The sequence below is a fragment of the Schistocerca gregaria genome, chromosome X, assembly GCF_023897955.1.
Source record: "Schistocerca gregaria isolate iqSchGreg1 chromosome X, iqSchGreg1.2, whole genome shotgun sequence".
In the NCBI taxonomy this organism is placed as follows: domain Eukaryota; kingdom Metazoa; phylum Arthropoda; class Insecta; order Orthoptera; family Acrididae; genus Schistocerca; species Schistocerca gregaria.
The window spans coordinates 693,692,204-693,719,792 of NC_064931.1; the positions used below are offsets into that span (position 1 = coordinate 693,692,204).

A 27,589-nucleotide genomic window follows, 5' to 3' on the forward strand; every position below is an offset into this window, starting at 1 on the left:
CTGGAGAGAAATATACGTTGCAGACAGTTATTTCCTGTGTCGTCTGTATCCTGACAGGCACAGCTTCAAGAAGAGTTTGAAGGGGCACAGGTTCATTACATACAGAGTTCAGGACATAAACGCAAACTCGCTACCGTTCTTGTAATAACCCCTGTAGCCGTGAAGGGCAGGGGTTAGCACTTCTGCAAACCAGGTTTCCTGGAGGGCAATGCAGAAAGCACGTGTAAAGCTTAACAGTTGCCATAGCTCAGCCAGGCGGTGGAAAAAACCGCTGCAATTCCACTGGAGGATGACGTGATCGTGAGATGGGAAGGCATGAAACACTCAATGAGGCAGTCTACGCCTCTGGGTCACCTGCTGCCACCAATTTAGTTCCTGAAAAGGCTATATCTATTGTGTCTGAGGGTCTGGCGAGATCTAGGTCCTCAGCGGACACCAGATTCTTCATCTCATCCTCAGATGCAGAGCTTGTAGGCAGCAGTGGTGTGGGTGCCACCGCTATTCCCTTGGTCTTGGGGCCTTCTTTCTGGATTTCTCTCGCTCATCCTTTTGTTTCTCTGGCTGGGAGAGCTTCACTGATTCAGTCTCCAGGACTGAGGATGATCGTGAAGCCCTATGACCAGCTGCTCTTGGGCACTTCAGCCAGTGGTGGGTGTCATCTTTCTCTCCAGCAGAAACCTGGGAAGGGAGTGAAACAAGGGACCCCTTCCTAGCGAGAGGAGCCGAAGCAGACTGACGCTTCTCTGGCTGATACGTGGGTAGGTGGTGTGGGAGCAACCAAGGAGAGAGTTCCACCCACCATCAAGGGCGCAGGTGAAGTCTTCTTGCTCTTAGAGCTGACTGGAACCAGCAGAACTGATGGGGCACCAAACTGTTCTCGTAAGGGCAACATAAGAGGTTATAGCCACAGGATGTGGTGGGTATTCAAATTTCCTCTTGGCTTCGGTGTAGGTCAGTCTGTCCAGGGTCTTGTATTCCATGATTTTCCTTTCTCGCTGTAAAATCCTATAGTCTGGTGAGCAAGGGGAATTATGCTCTCTGCAGCTGACACAGATGCGAGGCAGAGCACGTGGAGTATTGGGATTGGATGGACATCCTAAATCTCCACATGTGATGCTGAAAGTACAGTGGGAAGACATATGCCTGAACTTCCAGCACTTTAAGCAGCACATTGGGGGAGGGATATATGGCTTGACATCACAGTGGTAGACCATCACCTTGACCTTCTCGGTTAATGTGCCTCCCTCAAAGGCCAAGATCAAGGCACTGGGGGCAACCTAATTATCCCTTCGACCCCGATGGACACATTGGATGAAATGAACTCCTCGTCGCTCTAAGTTGACGTGCAGCTCATCATCAGACTGCAAAAGATATAATGTGTGGAATATAATACCCTGAACAACACTAAGCTCTTATGAGGCATGATGGTAATGGAAACATCCCCCAGGTTGTCACAAGCGAGTAATGCCCGTGACTGGGCAGATGATGCCATTTTTATCGAGACTGACCCTGACTGCATTTTGGACAAGCCCTCCACCTCCCCAAACTTGTCCTCTAAATGCTCTACAAAAAACTGAGGCTTCATCGAGACAAAGGAGTCCTCATCAGCTCTCTTACATACGAGGTACTGGGGGGAATAAGGTCCACTGCCGTCATTAGCCTGGCGTTCCTCCCATGGTGTGGCCAGGGAGGGGAACGATTTTAGATCATACTTCCTTGTATTGTCTGAGACTTGGAACACTTAGAGACTGTTGGCGTTTGATCACCAGCAAGTGATGACGTGGTACACTTCTTTGCACGTCATCTGCCCTGATTCCACCCACTCCGACCAGGGGGGCCTCCCCACAGGCGCCACCCAGCCACAGCAAAGGCCATATAGCAGGAGGGCCACTGTCGGGAGTCCCGATGCCCCAGGGTGAAGGGCATCTACTCCTTGTCATACGTGGGGAGTTAAGTGCAGGCATCAACAGAGCGATCCGCAGTCAGGGGGCTACAACCAACAGGGTACGTGGCGGCCTCACCACAATAGACTGGCTACCGTGCTGGATATTAGGTGCAAGTAATTCCATGGTTATCGTCAGCGCACAAAACGACACTGCATAGTGGGTGGAGGAAAACGCACCCAGGAAGGTGTCCTCGCTCAAGAGATGGAGGATTAGCGGGAATGCAATGCCACGACGAGTAAGTGGGCTAAAGATCTCAATGCATGATCGACACGATGCAACATGTAAGGCGCCCTTCCCCAATTGGCTTGCTCTTCGAGAAAAGTTTGAAAAATTGAGGTCAAACCCTACAGGGCACCATCACATAAAGGCCAAAAGGTGTGAGGCACCGTTCAGTCGCCTCTTACGACAGACAGGAATACCTCGGGCCTATTCTAACCCCTGGGCCCGCAGGGGGTGAACCTCCAGGCCGTCAAACAATGAAGACTGCCCAGACAGTTTTATAAGCGGCTGTCACCTGACCATCTGGCTCCCAATACGAGATTACTTCCGTGTACCTACCTGTTGTCGAAGTTATACCGAGTTGTTGGTACCTCTACTGACAAACATTCAGTGTACTGAAGCATATTCCCGTGTCGTGCCTCTGCTTATACACAGAAGAGCCAAAGAAACTGGTACACTTCCCTAATATCTTGTAGGGCCCCCGCTAACACACAGTGCCTCAACACGACGTTGCATGGACTCGACTAATTTCTGAAGCAGTGCTGGAGGGAATTGACACCATGAATCCTGTAGTGCTGTCCATAAATCCGTTAAGAGTACGATGGGGGGAAAACACTTCTGAACAGCACGTTGCAACGCATCCCAGATATCCTCAATAATGTTCATGTCAGGGGAGTTTCGTGGCCAACGGAAGTGTTTACACTCAGAAGAATGTTCCTGAAGCCACTCTGTAGCAATTCTGGACGTGTGGGGAGTCGCATTGTATTACTGTAATACACAATGTACATGAATGGATGCAGGTGATCAGACAAGATGTTTACGTACGAGCTGGCCGTGGTGGCCGAGCGGTTCTAGGCGCTTCAGTCCGGAACCACGCGGCTGCTACGCCGCAGGCTCGAATCCTGGAATCCTGCCTCGCGCATGTATGTGTGTGATGTCCTTAGGTTAGTTAGGTTTAAGTAGTTCTAAGTCTAGGGGACTGATGACCTCAGATGTTAGTGCTTAGAGCCATTTGAACCATTTTTTGTTTACGTACGTGTCACCTGTCATAGTCGCATCTAGACGTATCAGGAGTCCTATATCGTGATAACTGCACACGCCCCACACCATTACAGAACCTCTAACACTTCAACAGTCCCCTGCCGACATGCATGGCCCATGGATTCATGACGTTGTCTCTATACCCGTACACGTCCATCCACTCTGCTCGATACAATCTGAAACGAGACTCGTCCGACGAGACAACATGTGTGCAGTTATCAACAGTCCAGTGTCGGTGTTGACAGGCCCAGGTGAGGTGTAAAGCTTTGTGTCATGCAGTCATCGAGGGTACACAAGTGGGCTTTCGGCTCCGAAAGCCCATATCAATGATGTTTCGTTGAATGGTTCGCAGGCTGACACTTGTTAATTGCCCAGCATTGAAATCTGCAGCAATTTTCGGAAGGGGTGCCACTTCTGTCATGTTGAACGATTCTCTTCAGTCCTCGTTGTTCCGGTTCTTGCAGGATCTTTCTCCGGCCGCAGCGATGTCGGAGACCTGATGTTTTACCGTATTCATGACATTTACGGCACACGCGTGAAGTGGCCGTACGGGAAAATCTCCATTTTATCGCTGTCTCTGAGATGCTGTGTCCCATCTCTGACACCACATTCAAGCTCACTTGAATCTTGATAAACTGCCATTGTAGCGGCAGTAATTGATTCAACAATTGCGCCAGACACCTATTGTCTTACATGGGCGTTGCCGATTTCAGCGCCGTATTCTACCTGTTTACATATCTCTGTATTTGAATACGCAAGCCTGTACCAGTTTCTTTGGCGCTTCAGTATAGTTAGCCGTTTCTGCCACAAGCTATCAACAATGTAGCATTTCTTCACCCACAAGCTTAGTACAGTATACTGTATTTACATAAAGTGTACTCATGTCAACCATCTTTTGCTTGTCTGTCCAGATTCCTACGGCGTCAGATCCGCTAGCCACCTTCCACCGATTTATCATTAGCAACGATAACATAACATTTGGCTAATCGGAACATACCGGATGCCGACTAGCACCTTAACACAAAATTATGCCTGACTATTTTGTTTGTATTTTTTGAAACTACACTCCTGGAAATGGAAAAAAGAACACATTGACACCGGTGTGTCAGACCCACCATACTTGCTCCGGACACTGCGAGAGGGCTGTACAAGCAATGATCACACGCACGGCACAGCGGACACTCCAGGAACCGCGGTGTTGGCCGTCGAATGGTGCTAGCTGCGCAGCATTTGTGCACCGCCGCCGTCAGTGTCAGCCAGTTTGCCGTGGCATACGGAGCTCCATCGCAGTCTTTAACACTGGTAGCATGCCGCGACAGCGTGGACGTGAACCGTATGTGCAGTTGACGGACTTTGAGCGAGGGCGTATAGTGGGCATGCGGGAGGCCGGGTGGACGTACCGCCGAATTGCTCAACACGTGGGGCGTGAGGTCTCCACAGTACATCGATGTTGTCGCCAGTGGTCAGCGGAAGGTACACGTGCCCGTCGACCTGGGACCGGATCGCAGCGACGCACGGATGCACTCCAAGACCGTAGGATCCTACGCAGTGCCGTAGGGGACCGCACCGCCACTTCCCAGCAAATTAGGGACACTGTTGCTCCTGGGGTATCGGCGAGGACCATTCGCAACCGTCTCCATGAAGCTGGGCTACGGTCCCGCACACCGTTAGGCCGTCTTCCGCTCACGCCCCAACATCGTGCTGCCCGCCTCCAGTGGTGTCGCGACAGGCGTGAATGGAGGGACGAATGCAGACGTGTCGTCTTCAGCGATGAGAGTCGCTTCTGCCTTGGTGCCAATGATGGTCGTATGCGTGTTTGGCGCCGTGCAGGTGAGCGCCACAATCAGGACTGCATACGACCGAGGCACACAGGGCCAACAACCGGCATCATGGTGTGGGGAGCGATCTCCTACACTGGCCGTACACCTCTGGTGATCGTCGAGGGGACACTGAATAGTGCACGGTACATCCAAACCGTCATCGAACCCATAGTTCTACCATTCCTAGACCGGCAAGGGCACTTGCTGTTCCAACAGGACAATGCACGTCCGCATGTATCCCGTGCCACCCAACGTGCTCTAGAAGCTGTAACTCAACTACCCTGGCCAGCAAGATCTCCGGATCTGTCCCCCATTGAGCATGTTTGGGACTGGATGAAGCGTCGTCTCACGCGGTCTGCACGTCCAGCACGAACGCTGGTCCAACTGAGGCGCCAGGTGGAAATGGCATGGCAAGCCGTACCACAGGACTACATCCAGCATCTCTACGATCGTCTCCATGGGAGAATAGCAGCCTGCATTGCTGCGAAAGGTGGATATACACTGTACTAGTAGTGTATATATCGACATTTTACTCAGTACGATACGGCTAGGGACTGTGCTTCCTAGGAGCGGGCACAAGGAGAATTGGCCGCTGGCCGTAAACAGTTGGAACCTGCATCGGTCCCACTCGACAGGCTTCTGGCTAATACTGAAAGCTATGGCGACACGGGAGACCTGCAACACTTTTGGTGTTGTAATCCCCTGGTGACCTCGCTGTCGCTTCGTCTTCCAATACGCAACAGGCAGCACAGTTCGCACCTAACGCCTTAGCTACAGGTACGAGGTGCTACTTCCGAGCCAGCACCGGATTCCTCTCTTGTTGGGCTAGCGGCTGCTCTTCCCGTCCCGTCCGGACAAGTGCAGAGGGTGGGTATGTTGGTCATTGGGAGCTCCATTGTTAGGTGGGTAATCGCGGCCGTCAGGGATGTAGCATACATGGCGGGAAAGAATACCAGTGTGCACTCGGTATGTTCGCAGGTGATATCGTCCGTGACGTGCAGGAGTCCCTGCCGGCGGCTATCGAGCACACTGGCTGTTAACTGACCGCAGATAGTGGCACGAGTCGTCACGAATGACGCCTGCCGCTCGCGTTCTGATGCCATCCGAGACTCCCTTCGGAGGATGCCTAATTTGGAGAAGGCAACTAGCATTGCATGCAGGGTGCAGCTAAGCTGATTATTTATAGCATCGCACCAGTGTCGATCGTGGTCCTCGGGTTTGCAGCAGAGTGGAAGATCTAACTAGCAGCTCAGACGACTGTGCGACATTATCGGATGCGAATTTCTCGACTATCGCGTGCAGAACTGTGGGATTCCCTTAATAGGTCAGGCGCGACTTCACGCACGAAGCGGCTAATAGGGTAGCAGTGTACGTGTGACGTGCATGTGGATATTTATTTATTTTTTAGAGAAACCTTCCCTTGGTATCAAAGACGAATTACAAGAGCCACAATGATATCATGGAATTCACGTCCTTGCAGATCGGACACAGAAAAGGTCAATAAGATATTAGTAAACGCCAGGAGCATTCAAGAAAAGATCCCAGAATTAGAAATGCTTATTGAAGGTTTGTTACAGCGCCCTTGTAGCATTAGGAACAGAAAATTGGTTGAAACTTGAAGTGAATAGCAACGAAATCCTAAGTTCAGATTGGAATATTTATTCTAAGGATACATTGGTCGCTAATGGTGGCAGCAAATTTATAGCAGTAAAGAATTCAATAATATCTAGCGAGGTTATCACAGATTCCGAAATTTGGAAATTTGTGGAAAGTTCCTATGGGACAAAACTGCTGAGGTCATCGCCCCTAGGCTTACACACTACTAATATACCTTAAGCTAACTTACGTTAAGGACAACACCCTCACCAAAGCCCGAGGGAGGACTCGAACATCCGACGGGTGGGTGGGGGAGGGGGGGGGGGGTGGGAGGGGAACCGCGCAAACCATGGCAAGACGCTAGACCGGCGGATACCCCGCGCAGCACTGATTATTATTTGTGGGGACTTCAATGTAGATTCTCTGAAATAGGGTAATAGGAAAAATGACCTTGAAGCATTACTCGATTCTTTCAATTTGACACCCGTTATTGATTTTCCTACTCGGCTGGTAAAGGATAGCAGCTCACTGATAGATAACTTCTTTATAGACCAAGATAAGTTTTACCAGATAAATGCTCAGCCTGTTGAGATGGTCTTTCTGGTCATGGTGCACAGCTAGTTACAAAATATGACATAGCTCCATTCAGCACTACTAAACAGTCCTCCAAAGTAGTACGTTCAGTCAACAATTTAACAATTACAAATTTCAGAGAAAGCCTACAGCAGTTAGACTGGGATGAGGTGTACCATGAACCTGATGCCAATTTAAAATATAATTTATTTCATGACACTTTTGAAAATGCATTTGAAAGCTGCTTCCCCAAGAAAGTAGTTAAATTTACTCGTAAGAAACCATGTAACAAACCATGGCTGACTAAGGGTATAAAAATATCTTGTAACCGGAAAAGGGAAATGTATCTGACAGCAAGAAAGAGTAGTGACCCAGAAACTATCAAACATTATAAAAATTACTGTGCTATATTAAAAAAAAAGTTATTAAAAAATCCAGAAGTATGTGTATCATGTCTGAAATCAGCAACTCTGATAATAAAATTAAAACAATTTGGAATAATATTAAAAGAGAAACAGGTCAACCAAGAGCACAGGAAGACAGTATTACCATCAAATTGAATGAAAACTTTACGAACAAAAGTCAGAAGTTGACAATATTTTTAATAATCATTTTCTAAACGTCGTGGATATACACTCCTGGAAATTGAAATAAGAACACCGTGAATTCATTGTCCCAGGAAGGGGAAACTTTATTGACACATTCCTGGGGTCAGATACATCACATGATCACACTGACAGAACCACAGGCACATAGACACAGGCAACAGAGCATGCACAATGTCGGCACTAGTACAGTGTAAATCCACCTTTCGCAGCAATGCAGGCTGCTATTCTCCCATGGAGACGATCGTAGAGATGCTGGATGTAGTCCTGTGGTACGGCTTGCCATGCCATTTCCACCTGGCGCCTCAGTTGGACCAGCGTTCGTGCTGGACGTGCAGACCGCGTGAGACGACGCTTCATCCAGTCCCAAACATGCTCAATGGGGGACAGATCCGGAGATCTTGCTGGCCAGGGTAGTTGACTTACACCTTCTAGAGCACGTTGGGTGGCACGGGATACATGCGGACGTGCATTGTCCTGTTGGAACAGCAAGTTCCCTTGCCGGTCTAGGAATTGTAGAACGATGGGTTCGATGACGGTTTGGATGTACCGTGCACTATTCAGTGTCACCTCGACGATCACCAGAGGTGTACGGCCAGTGTAGGAGATGGCTCCCCACACCATGATGCCGGGTGTTGGCCCTGTGTGCCTCGGTCGTATGCAATCCTGATTGTGGCTCTCACCTGCACGGCGCCAAACACGCATACGACCATCGTTGGCACCAAGGCAGAAGCGACTCTCATCGCTGAAGACGACACGTCTCATTCGTCCCTCCATTCACGCCACTGGAGGCGGGCTGCACGATGTTGGGGCGTGAGCGGAAGACGGCCTAACGGTGTGCGGGACCGTAGCCCAGCTTCATGGAGACGGTTGCGAATGGTCCTCGCCGATACCCCAGGAGCAACAGTGTCCCTAATTTGCTGGGAAGTGGCGGTGCGGTCGCCTACGGCACTGCGTAGGATTCTACGGTCTTGGAGTGCATCCGTGCGTCGCTGCGATCCGGTCCCAGGTCGACGGGCACGTGTACCTTCCGCTGACCACTGGCGACAACATCGATGTACTGTGGAGACCTCACGCCCCACGTGTTGAGCAATTCGGCGGTACGTCCACCCGGCCTCCCGCATGCCCACTATACGCCCTCGCTCAAAGTCCGTCAACTGCACATACGGTTCACGTCCACGCTGTCGCGGCATGCTACCAGTGTTAAAGACTGCGATGGAGCTCCGTATGCCACGGCAAACTGGCTGACACTGGCGGCGGCGGTGCACAAATGCTGTGCAGCTAGCGCCATTCGACGGCCAACACCGCGGTTCCTGGTGTGTCCGCTGTGCCGTGCGTGTGATCATTGCTTTTACAGCCCTCTCGCAGTGTCCGGAGCAAGTATGGTGGGTCTGACACACCGGTGTCAATGTGTTCTTTTTTCCATTTCCAGGAGTGTAGTAGGATCCAGCTATTCATTAGAAGATGCTAGGCTGTTAATGGAAGAGGCCATACCTATGCAATTTGATACAATTGAAATCTCAACCACTTCTCCCTCTGAAATTAGGAAAATAATAAACTTGCTCAAAAGCAAAAACTTACATGGAATTGATGGCATTTCCAGCAAAATACTAAAAGCTTGTTCTCAACAGATAAGTAAGATTCTCAGCCACCTGTGTAATAGCTCTCTGGAACAGTGCATTTTCCCTGATAGACTGAAATATGCTATTGTTATACCTTTGCATAAAAAAGGGGATAGGTCTGATGTCAACAATGACCGTCCAATCTCCCTTCTAACAGCTTTATCCAAAATTTTTGAGAAAGTAATGTATTCAATAGTAGCTTCACATATCTGTAAAAATGAAGTACTAACAAAATGTCAGTTTGGTTTCCAGAAAGGTTTTTCAACAGAAAATGCCATATATGCTTTCACCAATCAAATTTTTAATGATCTGAAGAACTGAACACCACCCATTGGGATTTTTTGTGATCTCTCAAAGGCTTTTGAATGTGTAAATCATGAAATTCTGCTAGACAAGCTCAAGTATTGTTACATGAGTGGGACAGTGCACAAATGGTTTAATTTTTACCTAACTGGAAGAGTGCAGAAAGTTGAAATAAGCAGTTCTCATAATATGCAAAGATCAGCACATTCCTCAAACTGGGGAACTATCAACAATGGGGTTCCACAAGGGTCGGTCTTGGGTCCTTCGTTGTTCTTAATATATATTAATGACTTGCTATTTTATATTCATCAAGAGGCAAAGTTAGTTCTCTTTGCTGATGATACAAGTGTAGTAATCACACCTGACAATCAAGAATTAACTGATGAAATTGTCAATAATGTCTTTCAGAAAATTACTAAGTGGTTCCTTGTAAACGGACTCTCACTGAATTTTGATAAGACACAGTACATACAGTTCTGTACAGTAAATGGTATGACGCCATTAATAAATATAGACCTTAATCAGAAGCATATAGCTAAGGTAGAATATTCAAAATTTTTAGGTGTGTCCATTGATGAGAGATTAAATTGGAAGAAACACATTGATGATCTGCTGAAACGTTTGAGTTCAGCTACTTATGCAATAAGGGTCATTACAAATTTTGGTGATAAACATCTTAGTAAATTAGCTTACTACGCTTATTTTCACTCATTGCTTGCATATGGCATCATATTTTGGGGTATTTCATCACTGAGGAACAAAGTACACTCCTGGAAATTGAAATAAGAACACCGTGAATTCATTGTCCCAGGAAGGGGAAACTTTATTGACACATTCCTGGGGTCAGATACATCACATGATCACACTGACAGAACCACAGGCACATAGACACAGGCAACCGAGCATGCACAATGTCGGCACTAGTACAGTGTATATCCACCTTTCGCAGCAATGCAGGCTGCTATTCTCCCATGGAGACGATCGTAGAGATGCTGGATGTAGTCCTATGGAACGGCTTGCCATGCCATTTCCACCTGGCGCCTCAGTTGGACCAGCGTTCGTGCTGGACGTGCAGACCGCGTGAGACGACGACTCATCCAGTCCCAAACATGCTCAATGGGGGACAGATCCGGAGATCTTGCTGGCCAGGGTAGTTGACTTACACCTTCTAGAGCACGTTGGGTGGCACAGGATACATGCAGATGTGCATTGTGCTGTTGGAACAGCAAGTTCCCTTGCCGGTCTAGGAATGGTAGAACGATGGGTTCGATGACGGTTTGGATGTACCGTGCACTATTCAGTGTCCCCTCGACGATCACCAGAGGTGTACGGCTAGTGTAGGAGATCGCTCCCCACACCATGATGCCGGGTGTTGGCCCTGTGTGCCTCGGTGGTATGCAGTCCTGATTGTGGCGCTCACCTGCACGGCGCCAAACACGCATACGACCATCATTGGCACCAACGCAGAAGCGACTCTCATCGCTGAAGACGACACGTCTCCATTCGTCCCTCCATTCACGCCTGTCGCGACACCACTGGAGGCGGGCTGCCCGATGTTGGGGCGTGAGCGGAAGACGGCCTAACGGTGTGCAGGACCATAGCCCAGCTTCATGGAGACGGTTGCGAATGGTCCTCGCCGATACCCCAGGAGCAACAGTGCCCATAATTTGCTGGGAAGTGGCGGTGCGGTCCCCTACGGCACTGTGTAGGATCCTACGGTCTTGGCGTGCATCCGTGCGTCGCTGCGGTCCGGTCCCAGATCGACGGGCACGTGCACCTTCCGCCGACCACTGGCGACAACATCGATGTACTGTGGAGACCCCACGCCCCACGTTTTGAGCTATTCGGCGGTACGTCCACCCGGCCTCCCGCATGCCCACTATACGCCCTCGCTCAAAGTCCGTCAATTGCACATACGGTTCATGTCCACGCTGTCGCGGCATGCTACCAGTGTTAAAGACTGCGATGGAGCTCCGTATGCCACGGCAAACTGGCTGCCACTGACGGCGGCGGTGCACAAATGCTGCGCAGCTAGCGCCATTCGACGGCCAACACCGCGGTTCCTGGTGTGTCCGCTGTGCCATGCGTGTGATCATTGCTTGTACAGCCCTCTCGCAGTGTCCGGAGCAAGTATGGTGGGTCTGACACACCGGTGTCAATGTGTTCTTTTTTCCATTTCCAGGAGTGTATTGATTGCACAAAAGGGTGTAATGAGAATAATAGCTGGAATCCACCCAAGATCATCCTGCAGACATTTATTTAAGGATCTAAGGATATTCACAGTAGCTTCTCAGTATATGTACTCTCTTATGAAATTTGTTATTAACAACCAAACCCAATTCAAAAGTAATAGCAGTGTGCATAACTACAATACTAGGAAAAAGGATTATCTTCACTATTCAAGATTAAATCTAACTTTGTCACAGAAAGGGGTGAATTATACTGCCACTTAAGTCTTTGGTCACTTACCAAATAATATAAAAAGTCTGACAGATAACCAACAAGTGCTTAAGAAGAAATTAAAAGAATTTCTGAATGACAACTCCTTCTACTCGATAGAGAATTTTTAGATATAAATTAAGAAAAAAAACTAAAAATTAAAAAAAATTTAAAAAAACAAAAAATGAAAAAGTTGTTATATTAACTTAATTATGTTGTTAAATTAACTTAATTATGTCATGTATTGGAAAATTTGACTCGTTCCACATCATTACGAAATATCATATTGATGACCCATGGAACTAGTATTAATCTAATCTAATCTTCCGAATGTAAATTGATCTGGGTGAAATTAAGCATAAATGATCTGATAAAAACGGTTATCGGATGCTTTTATAGACCGCCTGTGGCAGGAGCTAAATAGATGGAGCGCCTCGAAGAGAACGTGCAGAAAATCCTTAATTTTCCTGGCCATGCTCTGGTAATGGGAGGTGACTTGAACTTGCCACGTATAGATTGACAGAGTCATGCTGTCAAGACTGGAGCCATAGATAGGGATTCGTGTGCCATTCCGAATGTCTTGTTCTAAAGTTACTTCGAGCAGATAGAGAACCAACTTGTGAAGGTAGCATCTTAGACCTCCTAGCAACAAAGTCCTGAACTTATCAAAAAATGGTTCAAATGGCTCTGAGCACTATGGGACTTAACATCTGTGGTCATCAGTCGCCTAGAACTTAGAACTACTGAAACCTAACTAACCTAAGGACATCACACACATCCATGCCCGGGGCAGGATTCGAACCTGCGACCGTAGCGGTCGCGCGGTTCCAGACTGAAGCGCCTAGAACCCCTCGGCCACTTCGGGCGGCCCTGAACTTATCGAATCAGTTAACGTAATAGAAGTTATCACTGAGGGTAAGGCTGTGATAGCAACATGTTACGAAATGTATTAATATTTTTTGCTTAGCAGCAGTGACAGGATGCAAGTTGCAGAGTATCTGAGCAATCAGCATCAAATATTCAATGAATAGGACGATCATGAAGATCACAAGTGGAAAAAATTCAAAAGTAAGGTTCAATATGCCTTAGACAAATATCTTTCAAGTAAAGTTTTAAGAGATGGAAACGACCAACCATTATTTAATAACCATCTTAGAAAGCTCTCAGGTAAACAAAGAAACCTTCGCCACAGATTCAAGAGATCAAAACCTTGCTAACAAACAAAAGCTGAACGAAGCGAAAACGATCGTAAGGAGAGGAGTGAAAGATGCGTTCAATGACTTTGAAAGTAAAATTTTTGTCAAACTATCTAAGTAAAAAGCGTAAGACATTTAGGTCTTATCTAAAGTCAGTAAGCGATTCGAAATCCTCTTTTCTTTCACTCAGTGCCCATATGGCATCGAAACGGAAGATAATAGAAGACCGAATTATTGGACCATCCTACGACCGTCGAAATGGAAAATACTGATATAACCGATCGGGGAAAAACACTCGTTTAGTGGCGGAGAGGAATCAGAGCCAGATGAGATATCATAGGATTGTACGAAGATTAAGCGAAAGAATTTGCGACCCTGCTAACACCAGTTTACCACAGGATCCCTGGAGCAACGAATGGTTCTTAGCGACTGGAAAAAAATGTACGTCATTCCCGTTTTTAAGAAGGGCCGTAGAACAGATACACATAATTGTAGACCCACATCGTTGAAGTCGATTTGTTGCATAGCTTACGCTAAACAATTACGACACTTCAGGAGATAGAGAATCTCTGCTATAAAAATCAACATGGATTCCGCTAACAGAGATCTTGCGAAACTCAGCTCACTCTGTACCTCTGTGAGATCCACAGCTCTGTAGACAACGGCGAACAGGGTGATTCCGTGCTCCTTGACGTCAGGAAGGCATTTTATTCCGTCCCGCACTGCCGGTTAGTGAAAAAATATACGAACTTGTCGGCTCTCGGACCATAACTGCTACTGGGTTCAAGACCTACTTACAGACAGAACTCAACACGTCGCCCTTAAAGGAACGAAATCGAGAGGTTTAAAGATAATTTCCTGGGTTCCACAACGAAGTGTGAAAGCTACGTTACTTTTTTACAATGTATGTAAACTATCGTGAAGAAAGCGTCGGAAGCTGTTTAAGATTGTTCGGATATGGTGCGGTTGTGTATAAGAAAGCAGCAACGACAGAAGGCAATACTGATTTGCAGAAAGACCTGCAGAAGATTAATGAATGGTGCAGGCTCTGGCAGTTCATCCTAAACGTCAATAAACATGACATGTTATGCATTAGTAGAAAAAGAAATCCACTACTGTACAAGTATACCATTGATGACAAACTGCTGGAAATAGAATCTTCCATAAAATACCTGGCAGTAACCATCCGAACGACCTGAAGTGGAATGACCCCATAAAACAAATATTAGGAAAAGCAGATGCCAGACTAAGATTCATAGTTAGAATCTTAAGGAAATGTAGGTCAGCCACGAAGGAAGTGGGTTATAAGGCGCTTGTTCCACCGATTCTTGAGTATTGTTCATCAGTATGGGATCCTTACCAGGTACAACTGACAGAAAATTGGAAATTTGTGGTAAGGTCTTATAGGACCAAACTGCTGAGGTCATCGATCCCTGAGCTTACACACTGTTTAATCCAAGTTGAACTAACTTACGCTAAGGACGACACACATGCCCGAGGGAGGACTCGAACCTCGGATGGGGGATGGGGGGGCGGGGGGGGGGGGGAGGGGAGTGAGCCGCGCGGACCATGACAAGGCGCCCAGACCGCGCGGCTACCACCCGCGGCACTGACAGAAGAGATAGAGAAGATCAAACGGGATGGTTTAGTTGTCGCGAGATCGTCACGGAGATGCTCAACAAACTCCAGTATCTGACGTTACAAGAGTGCCGTCTTGCATCACGGGGAGGTTTACTACTGAAATTTCGAGTGCTCACTTTCTTGGGAAGAGTCGGATATATTACTTCCTCCCACAAACCTCTCGCTAAATGACCACGACAAGAAAATTGGAGCTAATGCGTAGAATTACCGGCAATCATTCTTCCCACGCGACTTTCGCAGAGTAGAACAGCGTAGGAATATCAGAGGTACCAAAAGCACCCTTCACCACACATAGTTAGTTGGCAAACGGAGAATGATGTAGATTTAGATGCAGTTCTCTCTGTCAAAAGTAAAAACAAGTGTTCTCATATTCTCCAGTTACGGTTCTTTCTGTTTTCGTTTCTCTACGATCCACTTTCCATTCCCATGTCTTCATTACTTGTTCTATTATGGTCGTCTTTCTTCTCCTCTCCCACCACTTCTATTACGTACACTGCTTCCTGTGCCCTTCACTTCAGTCTACCTACCTGCAATTTTTCTATGCTTTTCATTTTCATGAACGAATATAAGCTTTGTTTTTTCCTGATGTACCTACTACTGTCCCCTCTATTTACGATTTCTATATATTTGAGTCCATATTAAATTAAAGAATTCTTATATGTATTGTAATGAACATAATGCAAAAGAAACCGACGTAAACAGAAAGTGCGAAATATGAACACCTTGACCGAAAGCTAAGAAGATGATACTCCAGTGTTCCCATGGCTGTGGTATGTGTTATGATAATTTCATCCTTACGCCAGCTTATTTTCAGTAGAGAAAAATAGCCATTCCCGTAAATTAAGAATGGTGTGAGCACATGAGGCTGTTTGGTATGTCTAACGTAACTGAAACTTTCCAGGTGGAGATTGTATCACATAACAACTTGAGGACTGGCGCGTGCACCTTATCGTTACCTTAGGGCTTTGAGAGTAGACATTAGGATGCACCTTACCGACAGATCACAAAGTCCAATGTCTCTAAAACTAGTGGTGATGACACAGATTCAGGATACCAGTGTGGCAAAAAGAGAAGCGCGGAGTTTTTCAGAAAGACTAACACGAGAAATGCGTAGGATTATTCGACTGACACACAGACGGATGACGGAAACTGAAATACTTGAAGAGGTTACAATCAGAGTGGCACCACGAACCGGCCAGAACAGATTACTGATATATGGTTTGAGATCTCTAGTTGTAATGCGTCGTTTGCTACGGAGGACAGACTTACACTGTACAGAGCCACCTGCGGCATTGAATGGCATTACGTGGTGATTAGCGTGTCCACAACGTTTGATACATACCGACAGGTGTTTCACAGTGTGCTGAAGGTAGCTTCTGTTTCATGTCAACGTGTCTATACACGACCTAACGAAGTTCATACGAAGCAGCTATTCTCGAGATCCACGCCTCTCCCAACTTGTGCAGTCACCGTGTGGTGGAGCAATAGCATATGGCAGCAGGACTGGATTGGCAGTTGTTCAAAGGGGGCTCAATGCCCTTCACGAGCAGTGTACAAAATGGCAAATTCCAACAGGATGATCCAAGACCACCACAAACGCCTTCAGGCAATGTGCGGGTCCTTGGCTTGACTGATAGAGCATGTGTGGGATGCGATGGTAAGACGAGTACTTTGTTACCTAACTCCGGCCACAAGTCTTCACGAAGCGACACAGCGAGTGTTTATAAGAAATTCCTCAAGATGACATTCGAAAGCTGTTGGCTTCCACGCCATTACGAATACAAGGGCCCTTGCGGGTCACATCTAGCACAGATTTTTACCACGGAATTCATTCCGAATATAAGGAAGGTTTAATTATTATGTTGTAAGAGGTCCATAATTAAAGAATTTGTTGCTAGCGCACTCGAGCTGATGTAATTTCGATGTATTGCTCACGCGCTGCCTGCGATATGTAAGCTAGAAGAGAATATGAGACCAAAGAGCAGTATTAACTGCAGTAGGAACTGTGTAGCAGTAGGAGTAAGTTGTTGCTAGCGAGCAGTCGTGTCTGGTGTACCGTGTTGGCTGGGCCGGTCGTGTGCAGCGATGGCGGAGCCTGAGCGTTGTAGGATAAGGTGAAAGCAGCCTCGCACATATGTAGTATTGTTACATCAAGTCCCATGTAAATGTTTAAAAAAAATCTGTTAATAATAATCTTTCTCATAAAAAGTAACTTTTGACATTCATCTCAATTTAAAGAATTCACTAATTTCTCCAATCTTTGGCCATCCCGATTATTGAAAAGAAAAGTCAGTTCTTTCCTTTTTTATAAGACAAATCTATCGGCCAGCATTGCACTTAGCTGCGCCAGGAAAATTTCTTATAGGAGCAGATATATACGCGTTATCCGGCCATCTAATTAACGTAAGATTTTCAGTTTATTCAGAATGATGTATCAGGGCCATGACGCAGCATTGCTGACGTCCAAAATTTACTACGTTAAATTGACTGTCAATTATTGAAAGGTTATAGGTTTGTCACATTGTATTATATTTTCACTGTTGGGTAGTTACGCTAAATGAGAGTATTATTCATATTACTTTATTTTGTTGGGAGGTTACACTTGGTATTTTGTGGGGAGGTTACAATGTTATGTGATTAGTGTGTTCAAAACGTTAGATACTTATCGACAGATGTTTCGTAGCGTAAAGCTTGCCCTTCCCGTGATTCTACACTACTGCCCATTAAAATTGCTACACCAAGAAGAAATGCAGATCATAAACGGCTATTAATTGGACAAATATATTATACTAGAACTGACATGTGATTATATTTTCACGCAATTTGGGTGCATAGATCCTGAGATATCAGTACCCAGAACAACCACCTCTGGCCGTAATAACGGCCTTGATACGCATTGGCATTGAGTCAAACAGTGCTTGGATGGCATGTACAGGTACAGCTGCCCATGCAGCTTCTACACGATACTACAGTTCATCAAGAGTATTGACTGGCGTATTGTGACGAGCCAGTTGCTCAGCCACCATTGACCAGACGTTTTCAAATGGTGAGAGATCTGGAGAATATGCTGGCCAGGGCAGCAGTCGAACATTTTCTGTATCCAGAAAGGCCCGTACAGGACCTGCAACATGCGGTCGTGCATTATCCTGCAGCGATCGAATGAAGGGTAGAGCCACTGGTCGTAACACATCTGAAATGTAACGTCCACTGTTCAAAGTGCCGTCAGTGCGAACAAGAGGTGACCGAGACGTGTAACCAATGGCACCTCATACCATCACGCCGGGTGATACGCCAGTATGGCGATGACGAATACACGCTTCCAATGTGCGTTCACCGCGATGTCGCCAAACACGGATGCGACCATCATGATGCTGTAAACAGAACCTGGATTCATCCGAAATGTACCCAGGTTCGTCGTTGAGTACACCATCGCACGCGCTCCTGTCTGTGATGCAGCGTCAAGGGTAACCACAGCCATGGTCTCCGAGATGATAGTCCATGCTGCTGCAAACGTCGTCGAACTGTTCGTGCAGATGGTTGTTGTCTTGCAAACATCCCCATCTGTTGACTCAGGGATCGAGACGTGGCTGCACGATCCGTTACAGCCATGCAGATAAGATGCCTGTCATCTCGACTGCTAGTGATACGAGGCAGTTGGGATCCAGCACGGCGTTCCGTATTACCCTCCTGTACCCACCGATTCCATATTCTGCTAACAGTCATTAGATCTCGACCAACGCGAGCAGCAATGCCGCGATCGCAATCGCGATAGGCTACAACCCGACGTTTATCAAAGTCGAAAACGTGATGGTACGCATTTCTCATCCTTACACGAGGCATCACAACAACGTTTCACCAGGCAACGTCGGTCAACTGCTGTTTGTGTATGAGAAATCGGTTGGAAACGTTCCTCATTTCAGCACGTTGTAGGTGTCGGCACCGGCGCCAACCTAGTGTGAATGCTCTGAAAAGCTAATCATTTGCATATCACAGCATCTTCTTCCTGTCGGTTAAATTTGGCGTCTGTAGCACGTCATCTTCGTGGTGTAGCAATTTTAATGGCCAGTAGTGTATGTTGAATGTCTGTTGATGCGTGGGAGTGGGCCTGATGGTCCTCATCATGGCAGCATTAGTAAGTCAATACATAAACGTATAGCTACACCTTCGTCTGATACAATGTAATGTCGTTTTTCTTATAACATAGTAGTGAATGTAATTATTCACTGTAATCATTTTGTTGTTACTGCAAACATCATCATCGAGGAGAATTAATGGCATACGTTTGCCATTAGTGAGTGGCAGAGGCGGATAGCTAAGTCGTCCACTGCCTCGCATCTTTTTCACTGAGTCCCCACTTGCTTCGGCAGAACACTGACGTAATCATATGACCCGAACGAGCATTTCGGTCCTTTATGAATCCGACGTAACAGATCCGTGTTGCACAGTGTATCACAAGTCGTCCTCTCCGAATGCTGTTTAACTCTGAATTTCTGCGTTTATTTGCGATTTGGGGCCATTCACGGTGTAGTAAGTGGAGAATATGAAGAGTTCGGATGAACGGTCAGTTCAACAGATATCCAAGAGGATCAAAGAAATCCTCATTCAAACCGGGGCACTTCAAAGCCAATAATCGTTTTACCTGTGTAAATACGTGACTGATTACATTACATCACAGTATGATAGTTACTATTTTCCTTCTATAAGAACATTGATAGCGTGGTTTTCACAAAGAGCATCGGAATTCGAACACGTTATCTTGTTTTTTTCCCTTAAAACTTACACATTACTTTAACAGTTGTGATAACCCAAAGATTATTCTATAATCACAGAAACATTAGAAAATAATATGCTGTGATTCTGAAGGTCTGAAGAATTACCAACAGTCTTTGTAAAACAAACTGTGGAAAACGCCTTTAAGAGCAAAAACTTTTGGCACACTGAACTGTACTCTTAGAATAAATGCAGCACAGGATGTACACTCAGGACACGACCATGGTTCATATATTCGGTCCAGCGTAGCGAATTCCCCAACTGTGGCTTTCGTGAGACTGTTAACTGTCGCGTAGTTGCTTGTGCAACTTGTTTCCAGCAAAACTATGAGTTGTAAGTGCAATGAATTCGATAAAACGTGATTATGTGTTAAATAATAATTAGATACTTTCTCCTTCTCACTGTTATCCGTCATTATTCTAGTTTTAACTTAAGTATTTCACAAAAAGAATGTGAGACTCTTGCAAAGAAACAATGAATAAAATTTGTGTGTGTGTGTGTGTGTGTGTGTGTGTGTGTGTGTGTGTGTTTATTGTAAGTATTTTGAAACTAAATTCGCGAAAAACTTACGTAAAGGTATTAAATGACAGACACTTGTATGCGTGAAACTTCTTGAAACAATACACTTCCGTATCATTGCCTTTGATTGCAGTAAGTGGAACAATCAAAATCGGGAAATTTGCACACCGCAACACCGCGCTCTGACACATGTATGATAGCAGAGTGTCGACCCTAAATAAGAGGTCTGGAAATAAAGAACTATAAAAGTGACTCAGCTAGTTTATTCTGAAGTAATACACAATTCATCAACTGTTTTAGAGTTTCAGGCCTGTTTCTCACGTCTGTGGCACGGTACACTTTATTTTTCTGTATTATATAATCCAGTTTGCGTTATTGTGAATATTTTCGTACACTATTCAAATTTTTCCATCTTATGTTCGTAAACGCGTTTGTTTTGTGGGCACTAAATATACAAAACATGCATTTAAAAATTTAATTATGAGCACCAGATGAAACTTATGAAATACGCACGCAAATATACTGCATAGGAGAACAAAGTATAGCTGACCCATGGCACAAGTGTAAAGAAGAATCCACGGATGAAACTTCAAGAAAGTAATATTCGAAACGCGTATAGTGGACTGTAAAGGTCATTCTACTCGTATTTAGCCGTATAGACGAACCAGGGAGACTAAGAAGATGTTGATAATTTTTCACAATGTTATCTGCTAATGTCATAGCAGTTCTTTTATCGAACAACTAAACCAGCAAATTACACATAACCGCAGAGTGAATTTTAATTTGTACTCCATTCTTAATTTATTTAATTATAGAAAGCATTTCGTGTCTCGACTAAGGCACCATAAAAACGTTTCTTTTTAACTTGAATCAGTCATAACCACATAAATAACTCGGGACTAGAATAGTGGTAATATTTATGGAGCAGTATGGGTACCTCTTTCTGCTAGGTGTCAGTACTTCACTGACCTTTGACCGCTATTTCAAATTTATTACACCAGTTACGCAATTCACAACCGCGCTAAAAAAATGAAAAACTGAAAATTTGTTATATTTTTCTGGCTCTAAACCCATAACCATGTTCCACGACCACAGTTACGATTAATAATATTTTTTTTCGAATGTGTTATACGGAGTATAACAACAAAATTAAATGACGATGCTAGTTAACTGAAAAATTCAGTTTACCTTGTTGTTTTGATTAAGGACGAACATCCAAAGCACCACTATTTTGCTACACCACGCCTGCTGTTACTATCAACAACACAATTTTTGTATGAGTTGTAAAAACTATGACCGTAAAATTGTAAACTGATGCAAAATAATTGAGAAATATGAAATTTTGTACTGTTCTTGTAACCTACGTAGGACTCACAGTTCAGGAATGATAGTGTTCCCCTCGAAATCCTGTTTGTGGTGACAGACTGATGTGTAGCGTAGTTCCTAGGTGTAGACTAGGTTGAAGGTGAAAATTTGGTTGTGAGTTAATGAAGGCAACAAATGCAATTTCAAAATAAGCATCTGAAGCATAGCACGAAGTTCACGTTTGTTCTACATCTAACGCACTTTTCATTGTACGTTAGCAAAACTAAAATGGAGATTAAGTAAAGCTATATTACATTATTAGAAAAATCTCCAACGAGTTCTTTCATGCATATTATGTACGTATGCAGTACGTCAATTACGAATAGTTGAAAAGGGGGGTACTACGTGGACACCCACAAAATTAATAACACGCAACAAACTGATGAAGCTGTGGAGGCTCTTACTACTGCCGTCCAATACGCAATGACTGACGCCATTCTATGGACATCACAATAAAAAAACTCAACGGCCCTGCCCCAGGAAATCCTGGGCCTTACCTCAATGAGGAACCGTCTCAGAAGAACTGGTAACGTACAAGTCGCCCATTCTGTAAACTGCACGTCAACAGACCCCAGGGTGTAATACGGGACAAAATACAAACATTTCTAAACGAATAATGGGGACACAAGCTCGCAGGGTTAGATACCACACCTCCTAACGTGTTATCCAAACACTTCACAATGGAGAAACATTACATTTTCACTCCACAAGGACCAGACGGTCCAGCTTACTCCGCGACGGAGAAGGCAGAGATTGTGGCCACAACACTTGCAGCGTCTTGCATGCTGAATCTGGCTCCTTCAGATCCGGTATTCACGCTTTAACCGGCCAGGAGGTTACACGACTTGTAGCCCTGCCCACGCGCGACGAAATTAGACGCACTAGCACAAATTAAATTACATGGGCTATCAAGCATACCAACGCTAGGAAATCCCCTGGGACTGATGGCATTCAAAACTGTGTCCTCCAGGAGTTCACGGATAGACCCGTAGAATACCTTGCACACACAACGAAAGCCATTCTAAAATACCAACACTTCCCTGACTTCTGGAAAGCGGCCAAGGTCCTGACGTTCAGGAAGCCAGGGAAAGATCACTCCCTCCCACAAAATTACCGACCCATCAGTCTGCTGTGCTCGCTCAGCAAGATTGTTGAGAAGATAATATTCAAACGCATCACTAGGCACTGCATCGCCAATGACACCCTTAGACCGGAGCAATTCGTCTTTATGAATCACCACTCAACAATACATTAACTCCTCCGCGTAGTCGAACGTATTACACACGGCTAGAACATGAACAAAGCCACAGGGGCCGTATTCCTATGCATCAAAGAAGCTATCAACCGTCTTTGGCACAACGGCCTTATAAGCAAACTAAGCGAAGCTTGTTTCCCGGACAGACTCTTACGTCTCATACACTCATATCTCACCAACAGATGTTTCAACACTGACGTGCAGGGCAAACAATCGACACAACACGATATTTAAGCTGGAGTACCCCAGGGAAGCATCCTAGGGCCAATCTTGTTCAACCTGTACATTAACGACTTCTCAGCAACACAAAACACGACGTTAGCCATCTGCGTGGATTACACAGCCATCCTTGCGCAAGATTGGAAACCGTCGAAAATTAATTGACGCATATAGACGGTCCTCAGACATGCCGAGCCTTGGTTGGAACGATGGCGTATTAAAGTAAACGTCGACAAGTGCGAAGCAGTTCTGTTCACACGCAGACCGAAACTACTGCAGAAACATCAACACAGTAGACAGAAAACACTACATACATGCCCAATACGTTTCCGAGAGAAAGTCAGATATCTCGGTGTCTGGCTGGACCGGAAACGTACATGGGAGTGGTTGGGCGGGGGGCGGGAGGGGGCACAACGAATACGTTGCTAACAGAGCGCACGAGAGGCTCAAACAACTCTACCCAATGCTCGACAGGGAGAGAACACTGAATAGGAGGGTGTAGAGGTCCATATACATGACACTGATTAGACCTCTGATGACGTACGCAGCTGCCGTCTGGGGATATGCAGCTCCTACATGCCTGCGCCGCCTACAGTTCATATAGAACAAAGTGCTACGCATCATCAGCAACGCTCCACGCCACACGCGCACCGTGGATCTTCACAATGAAAATCTCATTGAAACCCTCAAGGAAGTATTCAAAAAAACACGCCACATGACTATACAGGAACTGGAGACACACTAACAATCCTTTCATCCTCACTCTGGGAAACTATGATTACAACCATAGGTGGAAGCATAAGCAACCAAAGACACTACTAGCTAGGGCATAACCACCTATGGCAAGCTAACATACACCAATGAGAGACAAACGTCGGCAAGCCCCTGCGTACCAGCAACGTTGACAGGATATACCAGCTGCTATTAAAGCCGACCAACAGGCTACAGCAAGGAAACCGACGAGCTCGCGCACTAACGCACAAACAAATTGCCAACATCACCCTACACTGTGCATCTGATATACAGCCTACAGGACACCAAACAGTGATGACTCTAAATGTTACAGGTATGCTGATGCTGACCGAGAGATCAACACCGGCACCGAGTGGCAGCCTCCTAGTAACAGCACCACACAACGTCAAAGGTATCGACATGCATGATACCCATTACGAACAAAGCCTACCCTTGCATGACCTGTCGCAGGCAGCAAGACATCCGCTACTGCTCTTACTACCCGACCTATCGCAGAGGTTTTTTTCGCTTGGCCCTTGCCTCGTCACTTCTTTTCCTCTGCCCTTCCAACCGCTACCCTTCGTTCGATTTTCGACCCAATCTATCTCCAGACGAGCGCGTATTAATGGTTAACCTTAACCAGGCGTACGCAAACATCGCAGTACCCACATCCTGCGACATCTCACTTTAGTGAAAACTAGCCCTTATGCAGAGGTGGCAGTTGACCTTTTGAGTTGGCCATCATGCCGGTGTTGGCGTGGAGGGGCTCCACCTCCTTGGGAAAAAAACTACGTAAATCTTACTAGACCCACACTGAGGTGCTACTATTTTACTGCAGTACAGTATTTCTACCTTTGATAGCACAGAATGTTCCACAGATTCATCCGGTTTCGCAGGACTGTATCTTCTACCCGAATGAAGTCGTAAACTTGGGGAAAACACCATCCGATTGTACAAGGGCTTATCTTTTACATGGATGCACACCCACCCTTGAGGTACCTTTTACATTTACGTTTAGGGTCAAAGCTTTCCTTTACCTTTCACAAACCTCTGGTGTGCTCTCCACTGGACACACGATAGGCACAAAACATCCAGACGAGAGTCAAACTCTTCCCTCACTTTTGCGAGCTTGTCTGGAATTACTGCATCCACTGCCTTTGCTATATCGCGTCGGATTTCAACCGACGTTGTTAGAAGAGGGGGCACATCCCGTATAATTAGGTGACACTGGAATCTCATGCTGTAATGCGAGATTCGTACGCCAATCCATCGCTGAGGTAGCTCATCGGTTAGAAATTCTCTTAATGTAGGTTCCACTGCAGCTGTGTATAGTCCCGTTGAAAAATCAAATTTTCGGCATGCTCTCGCTGTCGTAGAAAAAGTCAGATCAGCAAAATATCCAGGAAACCGATTCCTGTAAACGTTTTCCCGCGAAGAAGAAATGGCCGTAGTTCTTATCCGGAAAAAAGAGTTCAATACACATGAAGCTTTGGAAAGTCTACGCCGTCCTCGACTGTGATACGTGGCTGCTGTGTTTCCCATATTCTTCAGTTGTTGTGGTTCATGTTTCAACCTAAATGAAACATAGCCTCGTTATTTAACACTAACTGTGAAAAGAAAAACCTCTACGAGGTTTTGATAAGAGTTACATAGTCGTTCTCTCTCGTATTTTTCATAGTTGATGTACGATATATGTACATGTCGCTGATACGAAGGACTGACATCGAGATGAACCGAAATCGATCTGTTCATTACGTTGACCGTAAGTGCTAAATCTGTCGGAGCACTTCACGCAGTCGTTCACAACGAATCAAAACATATGACTTGCAGATAAGCAAAAAGTGTTAACAACTTTCAGCCACCATCAACGAATTTTCTCTACGGCCAGCAACTATCTCAATAACGTTTTACATAAAAAAAGTACTGCACTAATACGTTTTTTCATAGGAAACTAGACGCGTTTCAGGAGTTTATTCCAATTTTCAGGTACTGTAGCAGTTTACATTGTTATTGTAAGTGATGTCAGTGTATGCCTTGTTCCGCTTCTGTTGTCGCGTAGTCATTTTATGGCCTTAAACTATAGTGCCTCCTTCATTACCCAGAAATTGAAATGAGCGTGTGGTATTGCTGGCCGGGAGGCACCGTGCGGGGAAGTTCGGACGCCGTATTGCAAGTCCTTTTTAGTTGATGCCACTTCGGAGACTTGCGGGCTAATTATGATGAAAGACACACAACACCCAGTCCTCTGACGGGAGTCGAACCCGGGCCCCCTGCGTGACAAGCGGAAACGCTACCGCTACGCTACGGAGGCGGACTCATTACTCACTTTCACATGCACAAACCATCACGGTTCAGCCACTACGATCTTACATAAAGCACTCAGTGTGATAGATAACCACACTTGAAAATAGGAATAAATTCCTGAAACGTGTCGCGCTAGGCATGATAAAGCGCGACTAGTGAGGTAGTATAATACAGTACTTACCTGGTGCGGCAGCAGGACGACGCGTCGCGCCATGGGCTGTGCTGTGACTGCGCCGTTGTTTCCCTTCCGCCTTCCTGTGGCGCGCTTATCGCCCGCCGCACGCTGCCAGCCGCTCGCTGCCAGCTGTTCCTCACGTTATTACGACCGCCTAGAACCACACCTGCTGAGTCAGCGCGCCCGCCAACAATTCCCGACGACACACTGCGTTGGACGCGTACCTTCCACAGGATTTGTAGCTACTGTGAAGCAGTCAAGGAGCCAGGACTCGCTCACAGTTTGTTACCTTGTCGGTCGCAGGTTCGAATCCTGCCTCGGGCATGGATGTGTGTGACGTCCTTAGGTTAGTTAGGTTTAAGTAGTTCTAAGTTCTAGAGGACTGATGACCTCGGCAGTTAAGTCCCATAGTGCTCAGAGCCATTTAAACCATTTTTTGTTACCTTGTAGGTGACATGTCAGAAACATTTCTGATCAAAACCAGTGCTCGGCAGGTCGACAGTCGGCCGGCCCGATGATAGGGTGGGGGTGGGGGAGGGGCATAACCCCCGGGGCCCAATCCTCGTGGGGCACCCAAGTCTCAACGGCTTGGATCACATTTGGTAAATAGTAGCCTGCTATTGTAAAATAAAATTTCTATTATATAATAAAAGAATATTACTCCAGCACCAGCATGAGCAATCTAGCTCTTCCTTCCACTTCCGTTCTTTAGTTTTATAAGTCATACAGGCCAGCTGCATACAATGCTACACTACGGGCCATTAAAATTGCTACACCACGAAGTTGACGTGCTACAGACGCGAATTTTAACCGACAGGAAGAAGGTGATGTTATATGCAAATGATTAGCTTTTCAGAGCATTCACACAAGGTTGCCGCCCGTGGCGACACCTACAACGTACTGACATGAGTAAATGGCTCTCAGCACAATAGGACTTAACATCTGAGGTCATCAGTCCCCTAGAACTTAGAACTACTTAAACCTAACCAACCTAAGGACATCACACACATCCATGCCCGAGGCAGGATTCGAACCTGCGACCGTAGCGATCACGCGGTTCCAGACTGAAGCGCCTAGAACCGCTCGGCCACAATGGCCGGCTGACATGAGGAACGTTTCCAACCAATATCTCATACACAAACAGCAGTTGACCGGCGTTGCCTGGTGAAACGTTGTTGTGATGCCTCGTGTTAGGAGGAGAAATGCGTACCATCACGTTTCCGACTTTGATTAAGGTCGGATTGTAGCG

At 46.0% G+C, this 27,589-nt stretch overlaps 1 protein-coding gene across 3 annotated transcripts in view; it reads right to left on the reverse strand.

Moving 5' to 3' along the window:
- Nucleotides 1-26,424, reverse strand: part of LOC126297692 (ras-related protein Rab-3) — a 757,051-nt gene extending 730,627 nt beyond the window's left edge. The window contains exon 1 of one of the 3 annotated variants that reach the window (XM_049988812.1): nt 26,347-26,424. In XM_049988812.1, the coding sequence (XP_049844769.1) occupies nt 26,347-26,379 (33 nt within the window). In that variant the 5' untranslated portion in view covers nt 26,380-26,424. The remainder of the gene's footprint in view (nt 1-26,346) is intronic. The other 2 variants (XM_049988810.1, XM_049988814.1) reach the window with 2 other exon arrangements.
- Between the last annotated feature and the right edge of the window lie 1,165 nt (nt 26,425-27,589).